At 41.4% G+C, this 22,302-nt stretch overlaps 2 protein-coding genes across 3 annotated transcripts in view; one reads left to right on the top strand and one right to left on the bottom strand.

The window, feature by feature from the left end:
- TAOK3 (TAO kinase 3) overlaps window positions 1-15,233 on the bottom strand; it is a 162,457-nt gene extending 147,224 nt beyond the window's left edge. The window contains exon 1 of one of the 2 annotated variants that reach the window (XM_045535034.1): window positions 15,204-15,233. The gene's annotated coding sequence lies outside the window, so the exon portion shown is untranslated. Of the gene's footprint in view, window positions 1-6,352; window positions 6,628-15,203 lie in introns of those variants that run through there. The other variant, XM_045535035.1, reaches the window with a different exon arrangement.
- Window positions 15,234-18,856: 3,623 nt separating this feature from the next.
- SUDS3 (SDS3 homolog, SIN3A corepressor complex component) overlaps window positions 18,857-22,302 on the top strand; it is a 32,651-nt gene continuing 29,205 nt past the window's right edge. The window contains exons 1-2 of the mRNA XM_045534282.1: window positions 18,857-19,197; window positions 21,910-21,979. Of these exons, the coding sequence (XP_045390238.1) occupies window positions 19,056-19,197; window positions 21,910-21,979 (212 nt within the window). The 5' untranslated portion in view covers window positions 18,857-19,055. The remainder of the gene's footprint in view (window positions 19,198-21,909; window positions 21,980-22,302) is intronic.

Here is a 22,302-nt window from a genome sequence, read left to right as displayed (position 1 = left end):
CCGGGGTGGCAGGTGGGAGTTGTGGAACTCTGGAGCTTAGGAGCTCAGGCAGTGATGAGAGCATCTGTAAATACAGACGAACCTTCACTAGCTGCTCACCTCCTGCTGTGACCCCTTTCCCGCCCCCCCCCCAAGTTTCATGGAAAACAGTTTTTCCACGGACTGGGGGGAGGTGGGGAGGAGCTCTGTGGCCCAGTCCCTAACAGGCTGTGGACTGGGAGGCCCAGGGGTTGAGGATAGCAGATAAGGAATAGACATAGTGCTTTTAGCACTAGCACAAGGCCTGACACAAGTAGATGCTCAGTAAATATTTATAGCATAAATGAACTAAGGATATGGTGTTACTGGCTGCATCTATAATCATCAATACAAACTCAAAACATTAACTAGACATTTTCAAATATCCATACTCTTACATACATAAAACATTTTGGATTTTAAAAGTTTCATTTGGGTGTCCCATATGCTCCTGGCATCAATACAAATGAAGGTATATATTATTTAAAAAGATAGAAGACTAATTGAGAACTGAAGCAATAAACACCCAATTGATGTAACAAGTATTCCTGTGTTTAAGTATCTAAGTATATATTGTCTTCTTTAATAAAGTTCCCTAAAAGGTTTTTCAGGGCAGGGGTCATATGTAATTAATTTCAGTATGCCTTCACAGAGCCTAAACTTACACACAGGAAGCACTTAATTATACTTAGGTTACTTAAAACAATTGGGTAAAAATACTTCTTGGTTATATAAATTTAATAATCATATTTAATCTACAGTGATAGGATGGAAAGGTGTTAATATCAAAACTATACCTCTTCAATGGCAGCTAGCTATATGACTTAAGAAAGGAAATTATATATATGAATATATGTGTATTTCTCTGTATAGATACACACATATACATAATTTCTCATAAAGAAAAGCAAACCTATCAATCTATAACCAATTACAAAATTGTCTTCATTTGTCTCACATTTTTCCGTAAATGAGGTGATAGACTTAACCCAAATCAGAACAATATTCAGGTCCCTTCCACATTACTAGGATTATTGACTTGATTTCAGATAAGCATAATGAAATAGATTTACTTTTTTTTCTTTCCTTCAAATCAAAGTCAGGTACCTCAGCTTTATGTTAGGAACAGTGGAAGATTTAACTATAAGATCTGGTCCTTATATTTAAAATGTTTACATTAGTAAAGATATATTGGTGAATGGTTTAAGATAGTGCACACATTTTTGTTCATTGGTTTGCTGAATTAAAAATCACCTGGGAATTTGCAGCAAAACAGTAGGAGCTGCAAGAGTCAGGAAAAACTTCAAACAGGAAGTAAACTTTACATAGGGTCTTGAAGGAAAGGTAAAATCTGAGTAGGCAGAGAGCAGCTCCGGAGGAGGGCTTTTTGGGTGAAGTAAGTAACAGTACCCAAGGTGCAGACTTGAATGAGTTTGGTATATCTGAGAGACTAACCAGCAGAACAGAAAGGATGGGCCCAAGAGCATAGGAAATGAAGCTGGATAAACAACGTAGAGACACATTAGAAAGGATGTTAAAAGTCAGGTAGAAGAGGTTAAATTTAATGTAGTGGAAAACAGTAAACTAATGAAGCCCCCTGAAAAGAGGAGTGACATGCTGAAAAGTAGCATTTAAAAATTAATCAGAATGAGTTGGAGAAAAGAGGCGGAAACGAAGGAGGCAAGTGTCTAATCCAGGAATGAGGCACTAAGGGTCTGAATAGGATAGGTTTACAGAGATACAGTGTATTTTAGTGGCAATGTGATGGGCCTGGCCTTGAGACTGTAAAGTTAGGGGTCTCAGGAACAAGGAAGAACACAGACTAAGCCAGGAGCTGTCTACTAGGCAAAGGGGTTATACTGCAGACTAAGACCTAGAAATTTCAAACACTGCAAATACATCCACAAAGTCTATTTTTCAAGTGTAAGCAATTTCACTGTTTGGTTTAGAAAATTTACTACAGGTGCCCCCAAATTTCACATCTGCTTTGCTAACACATCTTCATGAAAATCTGCTTCTGTAAGAATTAGTTTTAATATTTCAATACATGAACAAAATTAAATAACCCGTTATAGGATATGAACCCCTACAGACTCAATGAGAATAGAAAAACATTCTTCTTTATATAGTATTCACCCCTTATCTGCGGGGGACATGTTCCAAGACTCGCAGTGGATGCCTGAACCAGTGGATAGTACCAAACCCTATATATACCATGTTTTTTCCTATACATACATACCCATGATAAAAGTTTAATTTATAAATTAGGCACAGTAGGAGATTAACAATAAAATAGACCAATTATAACAATATGCCAGCATTACTACTCTTGTGCTTTGGTGCCACCATTAAGTAAAAGAAGGTTGACTTGAACACCAGCCCAGAGACAGCTGATCGGAGCCCTGAGACAGCTACTACGTCATTAACGGGTGGGTGGTGTATATAGCATGGACAAAAGGACATGCCGGCCAAACGGATGATTCACGTCCTGGGTGGGACAGAGCAGGATAGCTTGAGATATCATCACATTACTCAGAATGGCACACAATTTAAAACTTACGGATTGTTGATTTCTGGAATTTTCTATTTAACATTTTCAAACCTTGGTTAACCACAGGTAATTGAAACCATGGAAAGCAAAACCATAGATAAGGGGGGACTACTGTACTGATATCTATATTTGCTATTGTCCAGTTCCACCAAAACAAAAAAACAAAATTTTTTTTTGTCTGATCTAAAATCTTAAAACACAGTCCCAACTTTATCTGAGAATGGTGCACTTCGAAAAAAACAAACACATTCTACTGAGAAAAAATTTAAAAAACACTGTGCCATGTTGCTTTCCTGAGTTGTTCTATCAAATAGGAGGAAAGTCTTGGAATTGAAATGGAAACAAATGTTACTAAAACTAAATTTTTCAGATTATATACTCATTTTGATTAATAATTATTAAATCTGCAGTCAATGCCCCCCCACATCCCATCTGCTTAACATGGGTACTACATAATGTGGTAAGTAAGAGGGATGGCATCAATAAGATCAATGGATTTCACTCATGTGCTCCCAGGATACTTTCTAAATACTTCTATTATTATAACACCGATTCTACTACCCATACATAATTTCCATATGTTCTTCTATCTCTTCCCATGATCATTTTCTAGAGACTTTGTGAAGGAGAATTGAAATATCCAGAAATAGCAAAAACAAACATAACTTATCACTCACCTGGCTCTTTCTTTATGGCCAAACTTGTGCTTTTCATACATTCATTATTTCACCACAATCCCTTGGGGTAGGTACTATGATTATGCCCATATTACAGTTGAAGAAACTAAGATTTCAGGGAGGTTGAGGGATTTGGGCAAGGTCCCAAAGCTCGTAAGTGGCAGACATGTTCATCCACCATGCTCTTATTAGCCATTAGATTATACTGCCAAGCCCAAACATATGTGACCGAAACCAAAAGTAAGAAATACAAGGAAGCTGGACATGCTGCTCACTGTGTAAAAGAAGGAGGGGCATCAATTCTAAAAACTGTGTCAGATAGAAACGATAGACTCCTTGACTCACTTCTAACCTTGAACTGAAAACACTGCCCTCCTTTACTAAAGGTGACTGGGACACGGCTATGAATTGGGAATTTAACTGTCTCCACATTTACTAGAACAACTTACACGACTATTTGACAGTATTGACAGGATCTCAGTATCTTCTCAATTTGGTCACATTTTAAAAAATGCTACTACTTAGATCAGTCAGTTTAGGACTAACTAAGCTGGTTGGTGATACCAAAAAGTTTTAAAAAGTATTTTCTTAGTGGAATATCCAGTGACCCGAGCAATGTGTATAACTTCTATCACTGAAACTAACTTTTAAAAATGCTTCTCAGTACATAAAATATATTCATAAGATACTTCTAAAAATAACTCTCCACTGTAATTCCCTCCTTATGCATCTGGGCAGAGATGTCGTATTTCCTCCACAAAGCTTCCTTTCCTGTTGCAACAGTAAGAATCTCAATTTCAAGCTGAACCAGAACAATCTAGAACTGCAAACTTCTTCACAAGAGCTGATTATTTTTATTAGTATTCTATATAAATTGTCTAAATGTGATGGGACGTCCTTAGAGTTTACCTCTGAAATACTTTTAACTAGACAATAAAGCAGTTGTAGTTTTAAGTTCTGTCTCCCCTCCCCCCTCTTTTTTTTTTTTTTGCTAACATGTGGCTGGCCGCAAAAGGGTCAGTGTGATCTTTGCAGACCAGAGATAAGGGATATGACCACAATAAACTACAGAACTGAAGATTAAGCATACATCAAGTAATTCAGGAATTTAAAACCTGTCATCTGTGTATAAAGCTAGCCAACAGTTATAACTGGTTAAACAAATGTGCAAATTAATAGGATGCAGTTAGTGACTTCCACTTTTCCCTTCAACGAGTGTCCTTTTGGCAGGCAGCCACATAATCTGCAATAATCTGTCACTATGGAAGCACCACCCACTTCCTCTGCCTCACACCCATCCAGCCTATCATGGGATATTTCTGGACTGCTAATATAACAATCAATCATAAAGGTCTCCCTATGAAAGCTTAAATTTACATAATTTGTATTTTTAAGTGTTTAGCATTCATAAATATCAAAGGAAAAATGCACATGCTAGGTGGCATCACATTTTAAAGATTATTTGAAAAATTTTTAACTTCTTTTTTTATACGTTAGAACGAATAGACCCCCCCATCAGTAATATCCACTGAATGCTTCTTGAATGAAAATGCATCCTATGTATAAGACTTAATTTACACATCTAACATGCAAAATATTATGAGTTTGCACTTCAGAGTCATATGTCTGCCCAAACCTTTCATTTAAACCTTATTCCAAGAGCTTAGTGTAGTTGGTAAAGAAACTATTAAGGTAGCTTTCCTGGTTTATAAAATATTTTCCATTAACTTTTTAACCTACAAACTATGAAATGTCAAACAAAAAATTATATCTACTTTCCTACTTTATCTAATTTCATTTTATGGACTAAAGTAGTTCCATAAATTATTACCTCATGGCTAAGATATTTTATTTTCATACTTTACTAAGTAACTAACCTTATGTATCAAAATGATTTAAAAAATTACAAAACAAAACATGACCAAACCCTCTGATCTTTCTGTCTCTAACTTTGGTATTACATTCAAGAAATAGCTCTGCTTTCTATCCTATTTTCCCTTTCTGTGAAAGGAGAAAAATAGGAAGCAGGCTTGTTATTTTTAAAGATCTCCAGGATGACAAGTGTGCCATTTTGAGTAGCTTAATTTTGAAATATTGTTTGAAAGTAATAATACCACCATTAGCATCAACTACATCCATTTAATAAATATGACTTTTATTATTTTATAAATTTTTGTTAAAAAGACTCTTTTGACAAGTTTTTTGATATTTTATTTGAAACTTAGTATTTACCTTACTTACCTAAGAGACAGGAAAAATTTTTAAAATTTGAAAAATTGCCACTAACATTTATTTCTAGCATATCAAACTACAAATTAAACTAAATAGAGCATATGAATCCAATGACTTTTGAGGTTGGTTACTCTCAGCTGAACGTTGAGCTAAGGCCATCAGTATTCACAAGAAATTCAAAAGAGTTTAACTTATTCCTGTTTATTAACAAAATTTAGACACAAACCATATTTATAATCTTAAATGTAAGATTAAATACCAATTAAGCTTACTCATAGATCTCAAATGCATGTCCTACATTTCCAATCCAACATACTAAAGACTTTAAAAATTCTTTATTTAGCTAGAGCAATCAATAAGATTGCCCCAAAGATAGCTTTATTTAAAAAGCTGCCTCTTACAGGAAAGATAAAACTGAACTCAAGTTATAATAACCCCACCAGACTATCAGCACCTTCATCCCGAGAAAGGAAGTTATTATAGACATTTAGTTTTATAAGTGAGGCTTAAAGAGAGTACTTCCTGGTCAGACAGTTAGCGTCAATAGCATTTTATACAGCTTTACATATCGACATTTTAGAAAGAACCTTCTAAAAAGTTTTCCAGAATTTTTTCCCCCAATCCCTACAAAAGAGGAAAACTTGCTCAAGCTAAACAAAGCTTATGTAAAAATCTACGAAATTCTATCAATGCTTATCATTACAGCATCAAGTAAATAACGAAACTATTTATTATTGTTGAGAATTATATCAGCTTACATTTTAATTATTTTACATTGAAGCACCCTCCATTCTCCCACTCTGCATGCTAGAGTAAGGTTTCACTGGACACAGCGTTAGAAGGGAAAGAACGAACTTAAAGAAGGACTACTTACCATTTACTTGATAATGAAGAAAAGGCAAATAACCATTCACATTTTAACTTTCAAATCTAAAGTTAATTCTCTTAAGCTTATATATAAAAAAAGTCTTCAAGAAACGTTGTACAATCCTAATAAGGAACTACAGATAAAAACAGCGTGACCGGGTGCCACACATCACTATCAGCATTGCAAGCTGAACTATTTCCTGTTCCAACGCCCATTGGTTCCCACAGGTGCAAGTGCCTATGGGTGGTGCCGATTTACTCTTCCTTTTGTAAGGGATCCCCTAAAGGAGACTGAAGGTTGGCACAATCAATGCTAGGAACTGTGAGGACAGAACCACCTTGGGTTAATACTGACAGCCTCCTAAGCTGATTGTGAATTGATGATTACCTAATTCAAAAGGGTTGAAGAAAATTTATTTCAACAGACTTTCCCTATTTTCTAAGATGGCACTATTATTAAAAATGTATGTGACTTCACTCAACAAATATTCATTGCCTTCTCTGTCAGAGCACTGTTCTAGGCACTAGGGATACAATAATGAACAAAACAAAGTCACTGTGGTCATTCATATACTATCTAGTGGAGTTTTGAGGATTTCACATATAATGAGAAAATTTCCATACAGGCAGAAACTAAAGAAATATGGAAACTCAACTGTAGTTAGTGCTCACTACTAAAAAGCACTGTAACTAAGGTCACTGCTATAAACCTAAAAGAACTTTTCCTGAACCTGCTACACAAAAGCAGAGTTCTGTATGTTGCAAAAAGGCCATGTTGGAGGCAGTGGCATATGTTTCAGCAGGGAAAAGGAAAAACTTCTCACCATGAGTCACCAGTGACTAAGTTCTTTTAATTCAGGCTTGAAACACATTTCAAACCCAATTACTTGTACATGCAGAAAACTGATAACAACCCCCAATTAACACCAGAAGCTTGATTTGACCAATTTTCAGGGTCAATATCAGCATCTAAGAAAAACAAGTGAAATATTTTTAAAGGAATAATGCCCCTGTACTGAATTTTATTATTATTCTGGTCTTGGTAGACTTTAACAGCTCACAGCCATGTCAGCAAACTTCCATTAGACTTCGTAACAATGAACAGAGCTTTCTTAGGTTTTAGCCAGACTGAGACATGATCATCTTGGATATATGGTGTGGTGGTAGGAATGGCTTTTATTTGCATTCAATAAAACAAAAATATAGTAAATTCAAGACTGCTCGAAGAAAAATATAAAACCCAGAAAGCAAAATGTACAGATAAACTCTACTCTTGTGAGCTATACTTTACTTCCTTAGTGTTTTATTTCCTTGTGTTTAGAACAGCAAAACCCTTTAAACAACAACTTGGAGGAATTCCCAAAGCCAAATTTTTCTATTTAGTCATTCAGCAAACATTTATTGAGCAATTACTACATGCTAGGCACTGTACTATGAGTTGGGGGTTCAGCAATGCATAAAACAAAACCCCTGGCTTCACAGATCCTAAATTCTAGTGTAGGAATATATGACAAACAGACAAAGAAAGAAAATATTTGGTATGTCAGAAGGTGGTAAGTGCTATGGAGAAGAATACAATATGAAAGATGGGAAAATAAGTTTATTTGTTCATAGTTACAATTTGCTTATATCTCAAAGTAAGAAAATTTGCTTTGGAAGACCAGAGTCAGCTCTCCCAGACTCTACCTCTGACTCAAGTGAACAACCACCTTCTGTAGCAAATGATAGAGAATCTTATTGCATTTGTTGCTAATATCTACAGAAAGGAAAACAAACTTCCGAAGACCCGAAGTTAGAACCCATCTGATAAAAGCATCATCTAAGGAAATAAAATAACAAATCCCAAACATTCAGAGTCAAAGGCCATTTCAGGGAATATTATTGATGTTAAAAATGAACATACAAGTTTCCATATACTTGCTACCGTTGGCATCAAATTTCCCAACTGTCAGGGTCAGAAGTGAATTCTTCTCTTAGAAATCCCCGTTATCTTTAGTGGTGGCAATAATTATATTTAAATATTATTTTGAACCTAAAATAAGCATTTAAATTTAATACAATTCAATAATTAAGACACTAGTTGCAGGACACTTGGTTAGACATTTAAAACACTGTCCTTTTAAAATCTGGAAGATGGACACCTAGGAGAGGTAAGTACAAACCCTATAAAGTACTCTTGGAGAGTATTATGTAATAAGAAAAACAACAAATCAAGTACTGAGAAAGTGGCAAGGAGAATGATCAGAGAAGGCCTCATGAAAGATGGCAGTAGAAGCAGTTCTGGAAAACGAGGAACAGAAGGCATTCTAGGCAAAACATACAGCAGGAACGGAGACCTGAAGGTGGCAAATCAGTAAGCGCTTGGCCAGTAAGCAGGCCAGTGTGGTTGGGGCACAATGTGTGTGCAAGTATATATACAAAACGGGGTGATAAGAACCTAAAAACAGGTTGATATATCTGTACTGAATTCAGTAGGCAATGGGGAATTATTCATATTAAAGGTTTTGAACATGTGAGTGACAAAATCAGAGCTGTACTTTAGGGAGAATAAGAGAGTAACAATGTATATAGGAAGAAGGAAACAGAAAAGGAGCCTGAAAAATTGTCACAGCAGTCCTTCCCTTGCACCTTATTAAGGGCCCTCATTAGATCCTTGGACCATGGAGAGGTATAAAGTAGAAGGTGTACTGAGTTGAAAAACTAGATCTAGGTCATAGTGATCTGGTTTGCCATTGTCTGGGTGACCTTGGGAAGTCATTTATCCTGAATCTCAATTTCCCCATTCACAAATCTATTAACTATTCTTTTTTGGAGTCAGGATCCATGGGACTCTGCAAATGATTAGATACTGGGAGTAGAGCAAAAACAGCAATAAGAAATAGTTTCAAGTGATTAAAATAATAAGCAGCTACCATTTATTAAGCACTTCCTATGTGTGTGTCACCGTGCTGGGCACTTTACATAAATCACTTCATTTATTCCTTCCATGAATCCCAAGAGGTATGTATTCTTATTTTACAGTTGAGAGAGTTGAAAGCTTTAATTAAGACTTAAGTAACTTGCCCAGGTTCAGGCAGCTGGCACAGTAACAGAACCAAAATAGGTGCCTAGGTCACTCTGAGCCTAAGGCCCTCTCTCCTTCCACTGTATCATGCTGTTTTTTATGTGGTAGATGAACAATGCTAACATTTTTCTTTGTGTCCCAAAGGAATCACTGCCTCTTTATCACCTTTTTGATGTACTAAAAGGCCTCAATGAGGATAAGAAACAAAGTGTGGACAAAAATATAATCTACTAATTTGCTGATCATTAAGTCATTCACTCAATCAATTCCCATTTATTGAGCATCCTTCATACCTTGCTTGGTACTAGTTATGGGGGATGCAGAGATGAATAAGACTCATCTCTGTCCTCAACCCACTGACAAGCTAGTAAGTAACACAGGCAAACAGGGAACTGGTATACAATGACAGAAGAGAATTTTGCATAAGAGATAATATAGGCATATTATTGTAATTTTGAATTTCTGCTATTAAATCTTGACCTAGGTCATTGTATTTTGTTTTATTTTTACAGACAGGGTCTTGCTCTGTTGCCCAGGCTGGAGTGCAGTGGCGAGATCATAGCTGACTGCAGCCTCTAACTCCTAGGCTCCAGTGATCTTCCCGCCTCAGCCTCCCAAGTAGCTGAGATTACAGGCATGAGCTACCACACCCAGCTGACCTAGGTCATTTTAAAACTATGTTTATGTGGTTTTTGAAAATATTTGTGTATTTACACACACACCCTTCAGAAAGTAAAGACTAATGTTCAGAACAGAATGGAAAATTGGCCATGAACTATGATTCTGTGTAGTGCCTCTAGTGCCAAGACTAATTAGGTTATTAGTTTATTTAAGAAAGCATTCTGTCTTGATTAGTGCCATCTATTGTAATGGGTAAATAAAATGTATTTGAACTGTCATAAGCCTTCATTGCTATGGACATAAGCCAGTGCCATTAGACAGAAAGTGAAACGTATAAAAATAAATTATACTGCATAAAGTCCTCATTTGATCTGGAAATAGAAGGTTCTCACTGTTCCTCAAAAATAGCGGAATAAAGTAAAATTGAACTCCTCAATAAGTACGTTGATAATTAACTACAATATCAACATAAAACATATAACGTGGGGCTGATTTTGCTACCTATGATTTCACTGAGGCCAGAGTGAAAGGGCCCAAAACACTGGACTCCAGCATGTAAATTCCCACTGCGAAGAAGAGCGAAAGCCACATGAGTCACTTCTGTTTGTTTCATGGGAGTAGGTTTTGCTAGGTGTAAAACATGTATTCCAAACCATCTTCCTCTTCTCACTTACTCTACGGATGAAAAATGTGTATCTGTAAGATAGCCGACAAATGATTAGGAGATGGATCTGTAGCAACAAATAAAAAAATTGGCCCCTAAATCATTCTGCTGCCAAAGAGTTAGCCCTTTAACTTATAAAATAAAAATAATTTAGAAAGATTTTAAATATATTTCAGTATTTCTAACAAATCTCAAGTCAGACCAAAAAAAAGAAAATACACTAGGTTGACTTATAAAGTAGGTAACGTTAACAACACATGGCTGGAACAATAAAATTTATCAATTTAATTCCTATTGGTTATCATATAATTTTTTTTAATTTGGTACCTATATCTTAGAAAGGAGTTAGATCACATTTTGGCCCATAAATTCAATATAATCTATAATTATAGATGGAAAGATAAATATCACTTTTATTTTACTGAGTCTAAGAAACAATAAAAAACTTTTACTATATCCTGGCAAATAATAAAGCAACCAATTAAATGGGTGAAAAAGCTAAACAATCACAAATTAAACTCCCTATGCTGAAATGCAATTATATAATATCCCACAACTCAAAAATACTAATTGAAAAACTGTCCACTCTGATTGAGAGGAATCTCTCATTGAAGACAAACTGAAAAGAAATCTCAGGAAAGTCACAAAATAGTTTTAGACAGAATCCCCCTTCCTTCCTTTCTTCTGTCTTCTTTTTTGGGGGGAGGGAAGAAACAAAGACTGGAGGAGGATTATTAAGGAGAGAGGCTTTTAACTAAGACTATTAAAAGAAAGTACCAATAGTTTTCATTCATTCTCCTATACTACTGAAACCAATGAATATGAAAGCTGGCAAGCAATGAAATGTTTATTCAGGTTGGCTTAAACATTAAGCCAAATTGGATATCAAGGTAGTCTCCAAGATTACAATGGTTTGACTGTTTATGACTCAAGTGGTATAGAAAATGTAAAATGGGTTATTGTATTTACTGGGCAGTATTTGCATCATGTTAAACTAAGACTGACAACAGTTTAAGAATCAAAAAGAATTTGCATTCTGTGGTTGTGGTAACCATTCATATGGAAGTGTAAATCTCCATCTTAATCTCTTCTTTTGATTGTATTTTGAAACAGTTTAAATGAGCAAAGGTATAATGGTTTCAGACATATTTATAGTTTCTCCTAGCATAGTTTTATTTTTGGAAACAAATGAAAAAAAATCCCCTAGAACCCCCATTCTCCTAACTCCCCAGGGAATAAAGTTATTATAGGCTTTTCCTATTACTAAAAATTCTATTACAATGAATCTCTCTTTATCATCTCCGGATCAATACCATAATGTAATGTGGTTGAAATGACTGTTTTAGTAATCACTCAGGGGAGTATCAGAGCACTTACTTTTCTTACAAGCAAATAAATTTAATGTTTTGTCTTAAGAAACAACCATTTGTAACAGTCAGAAATGAGCTAACAAGTATGGAGAAAGCTTCTCTGTTAAACATTTCTATTACTTTGTAGAAATATTGGTACTGAGATTCTCAATCCTTCCACAGACCATTTCATACTTAATATGCACTACCTAATGAATATATGCCCTTTCTAAATAACCTTGTGAGTTAACTGACCTCATTTCTACTCGAATTCTACCTAGCATTCTAGAAAAATAAATTTACTGAAAAAAAATTATACTCCATACATCTTAAATAAATTATAGTGTCTCATATTTTAAATTTGTATTCGCTGTTGTTGTTCCTCTCATCTGTGTAACTTCTATTTCTCAGGAGAGGACTTCTGGTTACTGGAATTTTCATAACCACATCAAGCTCCATGCTCTCTGAAGCCATATAAGATCTGCTCTGTAACAGGTAATGTCAAATAAAATCCCCAAGCAGTGCATATCTTCTACTTACTATCACCCAAATGAAAATGACTTCAGTAATTTTTATCTTGGATTTAAATAGCCATTCCCTGCAAGCCTTCTGCATTATGACTTTGGGAAATAATACAGCATTCTTTTCTTTCTCTTCCTTAAAGCTGTCCATACTAAACATGGGCAAAAGACTTCTAATAAGACACATTCTAAACCTGAAACAAAGGAGATATCTAAATAACTGTGAAATGATACAGTAATTACATTTCCCACTATTTTCCTAAACCATCATTTTCTAAGTCTGTTTCTATAAAAAAGAAACCAGTGAAAAAGAGAAGTGTGGAGAAGCAACACCAGAGGAAAGGAGAGCTAAAAAATTCAAATACAAAACTGCTAGGAACAACCATAACAAAGCATGTGCATTTGAGTCTGAAAGGTAGTTAGGGTAGTATTAGCATATTCCTAGTGCTATGAATAACTAGCCAGCCATTAATTTTCACACCCTTCAAAGTAGGAGGCTGCCCCCTCCCCCCACTAATTCCCATCCTCTATTGCTTTTCACTACTTGGTTCAGCATTTTAGGGCATGAATACCTCCTACCAGGACATACAGTGTCCGGTTTAAATAGGTTTATCTCTCTCCTTACCTAGTCCTGGAATTACGCCTAAAGCTCAGTCCTGGTAGCTTTCAGGATGAGAAATCAGAAGTCTAATTGGAAACATATGCGTTTAATTTAGCTATTAGTTTAGCAACTCCAATACGTTTTTAAAATTCAGTTTGACCTTCCAACTATCTCCAACGCATCAAAGTTAAACAGTCCAGATTCCAAGCCTAGTATAGTCCCCTTTTAATCTGCCTTGTAAACGTTGATACCGATATGTTGCCAAATCTGAAAAAGTTTCTTAGCTCCTTGTTGAGCTAAAATGAAGAATTGGTAGTCCAGGAAAATACAAGGGTCCATCAAAAGAAACATCCTAATGAATCCAAAACGTGGGTCTCCAAAAGGATCCCTGTTCCTTTCAACTTTCTGCGACGGGTCGAAGAAACCCCCTCCAACTTTTCACCTGACCTTCCCTTTAAGGTCACGAAGCCCCTCATTTTCGAGGCATCCACATCAAACTCTAAGGAACGAATCGGAAGCCAGCGGGTCAGCGAGAAGAGGTCAGGCACCACAACTCTTGATCCTTCCAAGATCTCGGTCCTGCTGCCAGCCCGTGCGTTGCACTTCGGAGATGTTTCATTATATAACCCGGCTCCACCGTCCACCCTGGTCCCGGGCTCACAAACCACCCTCAGGGACATCGGGGATTGGAGACCCTCGGTCTACACTTGCCTACGCAGCCGCCCGTCCCCACCCCGACCCAGGCTCCCCGCCGCGGCCGTCCCGGGAGGTCTCCGCAACTCGGAGGGCGCCACCCCTCGCCGACTCCCTCGCCCCTCCGGAGCAGCCAGGCGCTGCGCGGGCAGGGACCCGACCCGCACCCTGGGCGCGCCGCCGCCTCCCTCCGGGTCCGAGCCTCCGCCAGACGCTCGAAACCCTTCTCCGGGTCCCCACGCTCACGCCTGCTGTCCTGAGCCCTCTGGGGTCCCCTTCTCTCTGCGCGCTGTCCTGAGCCTTCTGGGGGTCCTTCCTCTCTCCCCGCTGTCCTGAGCCCTCTGGGGGTCCCCTTCTCTCTGCGCGCTGTCCTGAGCCCTCTGGGGGTCCCTCCTCTCACCCCGCTGTCCCTAGCCCTCTGGGGGTCCCCTCCTCTCATCCTGCTGTCCTAGCCCCTCTCGGGGACCCTTTCTCTCTCCCCGCTGTCCTGAGCCCTCTGCGGGTCCCTTCCTCTCTCCCCGCTGTCCCTAGCCCTCTGGGGGTCCCCTCCTCTCATCCTGCTGTCCTATCCCCTCTCGGGGTCCCCTCCTCTCACCCCGCTGTCCCCAGCCCTCTGGGGGTCCCCTCCTCTCACCCCGCTGTCCTGGCCCTTCTTGGGCCCCCTCCCCTCACATCTGCTATTCTAAATCCTCTTGGGATCCCCTCTCTTCACATTCGCTGTCCCGTCCCCTCTCAGGGGTCCCGTCTCTTCAGGTCCACTTTCCCGGTCCCTCTCGGGGTCCCCTCCCCTCACCCTGCTGTCCCAGTCTCTCTTGAGGTCTCCTCTCCCCAGTTTGCTGTCCCGGGCTCTCTGGGGGTCCCCATTCCTCAGACTCTCAGTGCCGGCCCCTCTCGGGGACCCTTCCAGGCACCCGCTGTCCCGACCCCTCTTGACGACCTCTCCCCTCACCTCGCTGTCCTGGCCCCTCTGAGGGACCCCTCCCCACACCTGCCTATTATGGTCCCTCTTAGGGTGCCCACCCCTCACCCTGCTGTCCCAGTCCCTCTCGGGGTCCCCTATCCTCACATCCACTGTCCCGGCCCCTCTTGGGGACCCCTCCCCTCAGACTCTCAGTCTCGGCTACTCTCGGGGTCCTCCCTACTCAGACCCACTGTCTCAGCTCCTCTGGGGGTCCCTTCCCCTCAGCCCTCTGTCCGGGTCCCTCTTGGGGTCTCCCCTGCACAGTCCGCGCTGTCGAGCTCGCTCCCGGAACTCCCCTCACCTGGGCCCTCCCTGACTTCACTCCGCGTAGGGTCCCCTCATCTCGGCTCACGCTGTCACCGCCCCGCGCCCCGAAGCACTCACCTCAGACCTGCTGTCACCACTCCCGGGCCCGGCGTCGCCGCCGCCGCCGCTTCCTCTCCCACACTTGTTCCCGAGTCGGTCTCCTGCGGCTTGTCCCCTGGCGGATCCCCGGGTCGGCTTGCTGAGTGCCGGATCCGGCCGCGCGGAGCCTCCGCCCGCGGTCTTCGCGTCGCGTCCCACTCCGCACGCAGGACCCCGCCGCCCCACGCCACACCGACCCTCCCGCGGCCGCCGCTGCTGCTGTCCGAGGTGCGTCTCCTGCCAGGGGTGGCCAATCGCACCCGACTGCGCCGAGCGCGCTCCGCCCCACCGTCTCACTACGCCCGCCCCCTGCCCCCCCGACCACGCCCCCAGCTTGGCTCAGATAGGTTCTCGACTGACCTTCCCTGATCGTGGGGCATAGGGCCGGGGCCGGATATAGGTATTTGATTGGAAGCACCTGGGAAGCCGAGCGGTCGATGGAGCCCGAGGATTGGCGGAGTTGACGGAGGGCGGGATAGGGTGGGACGGAGCTACTCGGACACGGAAGACTTCGCCAATTTAGTTACCCACGGGCCCGCTTGGGGTGCGGTCAGTCTTGTTTGTGCTGCTTTGGGGTCAAAGTTCATGACACTCCTCCCCACGCCTTTACTTTTCTTGGGAGACTCCCAGAGGCCACCGTGTTAGAGTCTTGGGGAAGACCCCATTCTCTCACTAAACCTTGCACAGCTTCCTTAGTAACTCTGCCATACATTAACGTAGCATTTATTTGCGTAGGATTTGTAACTATTTCCTGGATTTAAACCGTTTTATACCTTTACTTGCATTGCTTTCAGCAGAAGTCAATTTAATGCTGTTGGGGAAAAATCTATTTTTGTAATACTCGATGCATACCGGGCACAAGTAAGCGTTCTAGATGGGTCACATTTTGCTGGGTACAAGCACAAAGCTTTGGAAATACTTAGTTTGTGGGTTTTGTTGACAGTAGGAACAGGAACTGTGGTAGGGAAACCCTGTCAGCTTTAGCAAGGTTTCAGCAAGCCTATTCAACGTAACATTTTTCAGGGCCACAGGTTTTAATGATTCTTTATGTGAACTAATGGCCAAAGGATAACGAGCTTTGACCCATGTGTACCCTGTGATAACCAGAGACCCATCTTGACCCAAGCTGAAAGATAATGCCTGCCAGGGGTGAAAGTGCATCATGTTACTGAGACCCATTTGTTGTATTTTTGTGAAACTGGTTATGCTGATGAAATCAGCACCAGGAACTAAAAACTGCCTTCCTCACCCATAAACCTCAAGTAAGCTTATGGACTTTGACAATTTAGCATTTTTTGAAAAAATTGTTTCATTTCAGGTAGACATTTTGATCCTAAGCATTGTCACCTGTATACAGGCCTTAGTTCTCAGAAAACCCTCCATTGTTAACTCTTTTTAAATTCCCACTGACAACATTTGTGTTCTAAAACAGTATACATGTCTTCCCTAGTGTTTAAAAGTCATACGCCATTCCAATTTCAATGCTCTCCTTTAAAGTTCAAGTTTGGATGTTAGGGTATGCAGAGAGGGCCTGGAGGCACAAGAAGTTGTGTAAGTGCACCTGGCAGGACTTCATTTTAAGTCGATTTGTGAAGCAGGTGTCTCCTGAACAGTGTGGCTAAGTGCCATTTTGGGAAGGGATGCAGAGAAAGATTTCAAGATGGTAAAACTTGCTTTTCAGGGAACTTGATTTTTACAGGCCAATAGAGACTGTCTCAAATCATCATGTTAAACAAATAAAGCTTGGGTAAGACTGAAGTCATGAGAGAATTTTTTTTGGGTAGGTTCCCTTTCACTAAAGAGCATTTTTCAAAGAGCTCATCCTACCATTTCTGCAGTTGGCAGTTGGGATAGAAAAAGATGTGGTAAATTTTCACCACCCAAGCCTTCAGTTGTGTCTGTTCATTACATATAAAAAAGAAATGCGTGACCATTAACAGATGCTGTTTGCAATCAAAAAGATAGAAATAGAAATAAAACATAAGTATGATAAAACCCCAGCATCTTGAAAGGAAACCATTTAGCAATGAAATCAACATTTTTTTTTTTGGATTCATTATATCAATGAACTCTGATTTCTAAACTGTTGATGCTTTTTTGCTCTGTGATTATTGCTGCTGATAGGAACGCAAGTTACTCAATATAGTTGATTACAAATACTTTAGATGTGATCTAACAGTACAAAAAAAGAAAATGACTTCATCCTTTGGACAAGAGACAGTTCTGAAATCCTAGTTTAAATATAGATGGCCGACCTACAGTAAGCTCTAAGAATGACTATTATTTAGAAGGAGCTTTGGAAGATCTCTGAGCTCCTGGAACGACATTGCAGCATTCCATTCTGGAAATTCTTGAGTTTTGTTGGGAAGAAAAATCCCTTACAAATAGAGCCACGACTTTAATTAAAACAAAGTAGTAAGACATGTCAAAATAAATGGGATGGGAATAAACTTTTTCATTTTTAGGAGACTCCGTGTGGTCCAATTCAGAGATAAATTTGATTACAAAAGGTCTGAGAATTAGATTAGAATACCCTCTGGTTTTCACATCTGTGTTCAGCTTTATTACTGGTTACTTTTTCTATGGAGACTTGGGTACAAGATAAAGAGTGGGGTTACTATGGACAAACCATTAACCACCTCTAGTCCCTTTTCCTTATCCTTTTTCTTGCTACATGCAACGAGACCACACTGCTTTCAGCAAAAGGGACATGCTAAATTTGTTCGTTCAGCAAAACTTATAACACGTGTCCCTCTTCTAGTCAGAGGGATTCACATAAATTAATTCATGCAGATACTCAGCTCTCTTGTTTTGTGAGTTTCCACCTGGGCCTTCCTTACTGTAGCCAAATTGCTTCCTGTAGGCAAATGCTCCACTTGCTCAATTGAGAGTTGGTTAGCAAGCTATTGGATTAGGCAAGAATATCTTTTAAAAAATTAATATTCAAGGAAATATGAGGCAGCTGTGCTGTGGAGGGCCCAGGTCTCAGAGTCTAGACTAGAACGCTACTATTTTTTTTTAGGCAAATGACATCTTCTCATTTGTAAAATCGGGAGGATATCTTACCAAATAAACGTACCCAAACAGAAAAAATTCCTAAGGACTGGGAAAATACGGTTTCGCTGACCCCAGGATGGAATATCAGCATCTTTGTCGTTTAGTTCTTAAAGCTTCAAGTAGTCGGGGGAGGAGCCAGGCTCCCTTTTTTCTCCATGATCATGCACACTCTGAACATCTAGCTTTCCTGACCTATTAAGGGGACGGTTTAGGTGGTTCACCTGCTTAAATTAGGGATCACCTTCACCTGCCTTGGGCCCTGCAAGCCCCCCGCCCCTCCGGCCGCCAACGATCCTAGCATTAGTTTTATCTCCAGGCGCCGCCTGGCGGCCGCTTCCGGAAACCCCTCCGAGCCGCGGGGTCCTGACGGCAGCCAGGCCTGCCCGTGGATCTGCCTAACTCAAGCGAGCCTGCCTCCGCCCCCTCCCCTGCTCCCGGTGAGGATTTTAAGACGGCGATGACAGGGCTGAGGTTGCGGCGAAGGGGGCGTACGGCGGCTTCCCCACTCTCGCAAGGATGGCGGAGTCAGGCCGTCGTTGGGCAGCTCGCGACCCGGAAGTCGCCCGCGGCGCGAGGCCCCGGTCGCGGAGCGCGGGCGCGGGGGGCGGAGCCCAGCGGAGACGAGGAAGGGGTCGCAGACGGGGAAGGGGTCGCAGCCGCGGCTCCCGCTCCTCGAGTTGGGGGTCCTCTCGGACGCTGCTACGGGGACGTGGTGTCCCCAGCGCGCGGGGCCGCGGTCTCCTGGAGACACGCTCAGCCGCGGCCAGAGACGACATGAGTGCGGCGGGGCTGCTGGCTCCGGCTCCGGCCCCGGCTGGAGCGCCGCCGGCCCCGGAGTATTACCCCGAGGAGGACGAAGAGTTGGAGAGCGCCGAGGACGATGAGCGCAGCTGTCGGGGCCGAGAGTCGGACGAAGGTGAGTCCCCCAGCGCGCTGGGCGGCTCCGGGCGAGGGTGGGACCGCCGGGGGAGGGGCGGCCCCCGGGGCTCGGGGCTGGCTGGAAGGGGGCGGCTGGGAGGACCGGGGCTCTGGGAAGTTACCTCCACCTGCGCTGGGGAAGCGGGAAAGTCTTGGGTGCCTTGTACCCAACCGTTATGGGAAGAAGGGACTTAGATGCTGTCAGAGCTGGAGGTCCGTGTAAGACTCTACCCCTGCCCCCGGCTGTCTGTTTGGAACGGAAAAGTCATCCGTTTGACTTCAGCAAGCGTAGTACTCCCTTTTTTGTTCCCCAGTGGAACAGAGTAAAGCCCAGTTTGCTTCTTGGTCCCAAGTCGCTCTCCCCCAGTGTATAAGTCATCTCTACTTTGGGGAGTGTTGTACAGAATTGAGAATAGCATGTCGGTTAAAAGGACGGGACCTGGAGTCAGCCAGATGTAGGTTTAAATTTGGTTTTGTCACTTAACCCAGCTTTGTAACCGTAGGCCACTTGAGCTTTTCAGCCTCGGTTTACCCAGCTGTAATGGGACTGTTAGTAGCGCCTACTCCCTAGGGTAGGTGTGAGGATTAAATGACATCTGTGTATGTAAAGTACTTGCCCTGGTACTCAGTAAACGGTAAATGTTTTCACTAGCGGGGAAACAGGCACTGGGGGAGGTAGGGATTTGGTTAACGGTGCCCAGGTGTGTATTTTCAGTTCCGTGCCCTTTATGTTACCATTACTGCCTCTTAGAACCTTGCTTTTTAAACTGGGCTTTACAGTTTGGCAAGCGTAGAGTCCTGTTTTGGAGGGATTGAGGAAGGAGCTGGCTGAAGGAGGAGATAGGTGAAGAGATAAGAAAGGTCAGGGAGAAGAAAGAGGAGATAAAAAGAGATCGATATCTGGGTAAAGTATTCTGGCACAAAATAGGGCTGTGGAGCAAAAGCTACACCAGCTGTTTGGAATGAAGAGTGCCTTTTATTCATCTCGGTCTCCCAAGTGCCAAGTAATGTGGCTGGCTGGCACATGATAGGAACTCAGTGAAGGCCTCTAGACTCAAAGAAGGGAAAATGGTTTGTGGAGAACGGATATTTCAAAAGGCAGCTGCAGATGCAGGACATAAAGTTGAAGGAACTAATTACATTTGGTTTAACTACATTTGAAGACATGGTTTAACTAGAGATTTTGAATGTGAATCACTTGCACTGCTTTTAATGCCCACGAGGGGGAGCACTGAAACCAAAATTGATTTTTTTTTCCTCCTTCAAATATAGGGGCTGTTGAAATTATGTAGATACTCCAGCCATTTGCTTGTTCTAAGAACAATGTTTAGAATGTTTTCCAAACACTTTTTGTTTGATCATCTTGCCATCTTCTTGTCCCCTTTAGTTGTAACTTTGAAAATATTTCAGTTATTTGTGTTGGATTCTTTTTTGTTGCTGTATACAGTTGGATTTCCATGTCTGTGGGTTCTGCATTTGTGGTTTCAACCAACCACAGATTGAAAATATTTTTTTTGAGACGGAGTCTCGCTCTGTTGCCTGGACTAGAGTGCCATGGCGTCAGCCTAGCTCACAGCAACCTCAAACTCCTGGGCTCAAGCAATCCTACTGCCTCAGCCTCCCAAGTAGCTGGGACTACAAGCATGTGCCATCATGCCCAGCTAATTTTTTCTATATATATTTTTAGTTGTCCAGCTAATTTCTTTCTATTTATTTAGTAGAGACGGGGTCTCGCTCATTGCTCACGCTGGTCATGAACTCCTGAGGTCAAACCAACCGCCTGCCTTGGCTTCCCAGAGTGCTAGGATTAGAGGCGTGAGCCACCGCGCCTGGCCAGATTAAAAATATTCAGGGGGGAAAAGTTGCATCTTTACTGAACCTGTACAGACTGTTTTTTTTGGTCGTGATTTTCTAGGCAATATAGTATAACAACTATTTACATAGTATATACCTTGTATTGGGTATTATAAGTAACCTAGAAATGATTTAAAGTATATGGGAGAATATACGTTATTTGTAAATACTATGCTGTTTTATATTAGGGACTTGAGCGTCCCAGGATTTTGGTATCTGAGAGAAGTCCTGGAATCAGTCCCCCAGTGGATACTGAGAAAGACTGTGTATCTGATGTGAAAATGTGTGAAGGGTTCAAACTGGGCATGTACTAGGAGAGAATGTACATACTAGGGGCTTTTTTTTTTCCTTTTTTTTTTTTTTTTTTTGGAGCAGTAGGGCTTGACTGCCTGTAGTATCCAGGGTCATGCCCACATTTCCTTTCCTAAACTGCCATTCTTGTTGCTTCTGCAGAAGTAACAGCCTTGACCATGACTACCCATGTCAGATTCACCCTATTCTGTGGCTGCACTTTAGATAAAAGCAAGCTTTTTGCATAAATCTGTGTATAAGTTGGAAATGGGATTTTCTTTTCAGAAGTACAGTTGTCCCTTGGTATCTATGGGGGATTGGTTCCAGGACCCCTATGGATACAAAAACCTGAGATTGCTCAAGTCCTTTACAGTTGGCACTATTTGCAGATTGTGTCCTCAGATAACAGGGGCTGACTGTATTTAATACATTTTTGCCAATAACTTCATGCAGGCCTGCACCGAAATTCATTTTATAGGAGTTGATTAAGTGCTTAAGCTGTGTCAAGTGACACCAACTTTGTGAGTTATAATTTTCACTAACCCTTCTGCCCACTTTTACTCAGATACTGAGGATGCTAGTGAAACTGACCTGGCAAAGCATGATGAAGAAGACTATGTAGAAATGAAGGAACAGTGAGTATGATTTTTGTATTTCTTGAATATAGAATTGACAACAAAATCTTTATACAGGGTGAACATCCCAAATCCAAAAATCTGAAACCTGAAATGCTCCAAAATCCAAAACTTTTTGAGTACCAGCGTGATGCTCAAAGGAAATGCTCATGGAAGCATTTCAGATTTTTAGATTTGAGATGCTTAGCTGGTAAGTATAATGCAAATATTCTAAAATCAAAAAAAATCTGAAATACTTCCGGTCCCAAGCACTTCAGACAAGGGCTACTCAACCTGCGTTGACCTTCTGTGTATGTTTTTGACCATAGTGCTTCCAAAGACCA

Source organism: Lemur catta, chromosome 21 (assembly GCF_020740605.2).
Source record: "Lemur catta isolate mLemCat1 chromosome 21, mLemCat1.pri, whole genome shotgun sequence".
NCBI classification, from domain to species: Eukaryota; Metazoa; Chordata; class Mammalia; order Primates; family Lemuridae; genus Lemur; species Lemur catta.
This window is presented reverse-complemented; position numbering and strand designations above follow the sequence as displayed.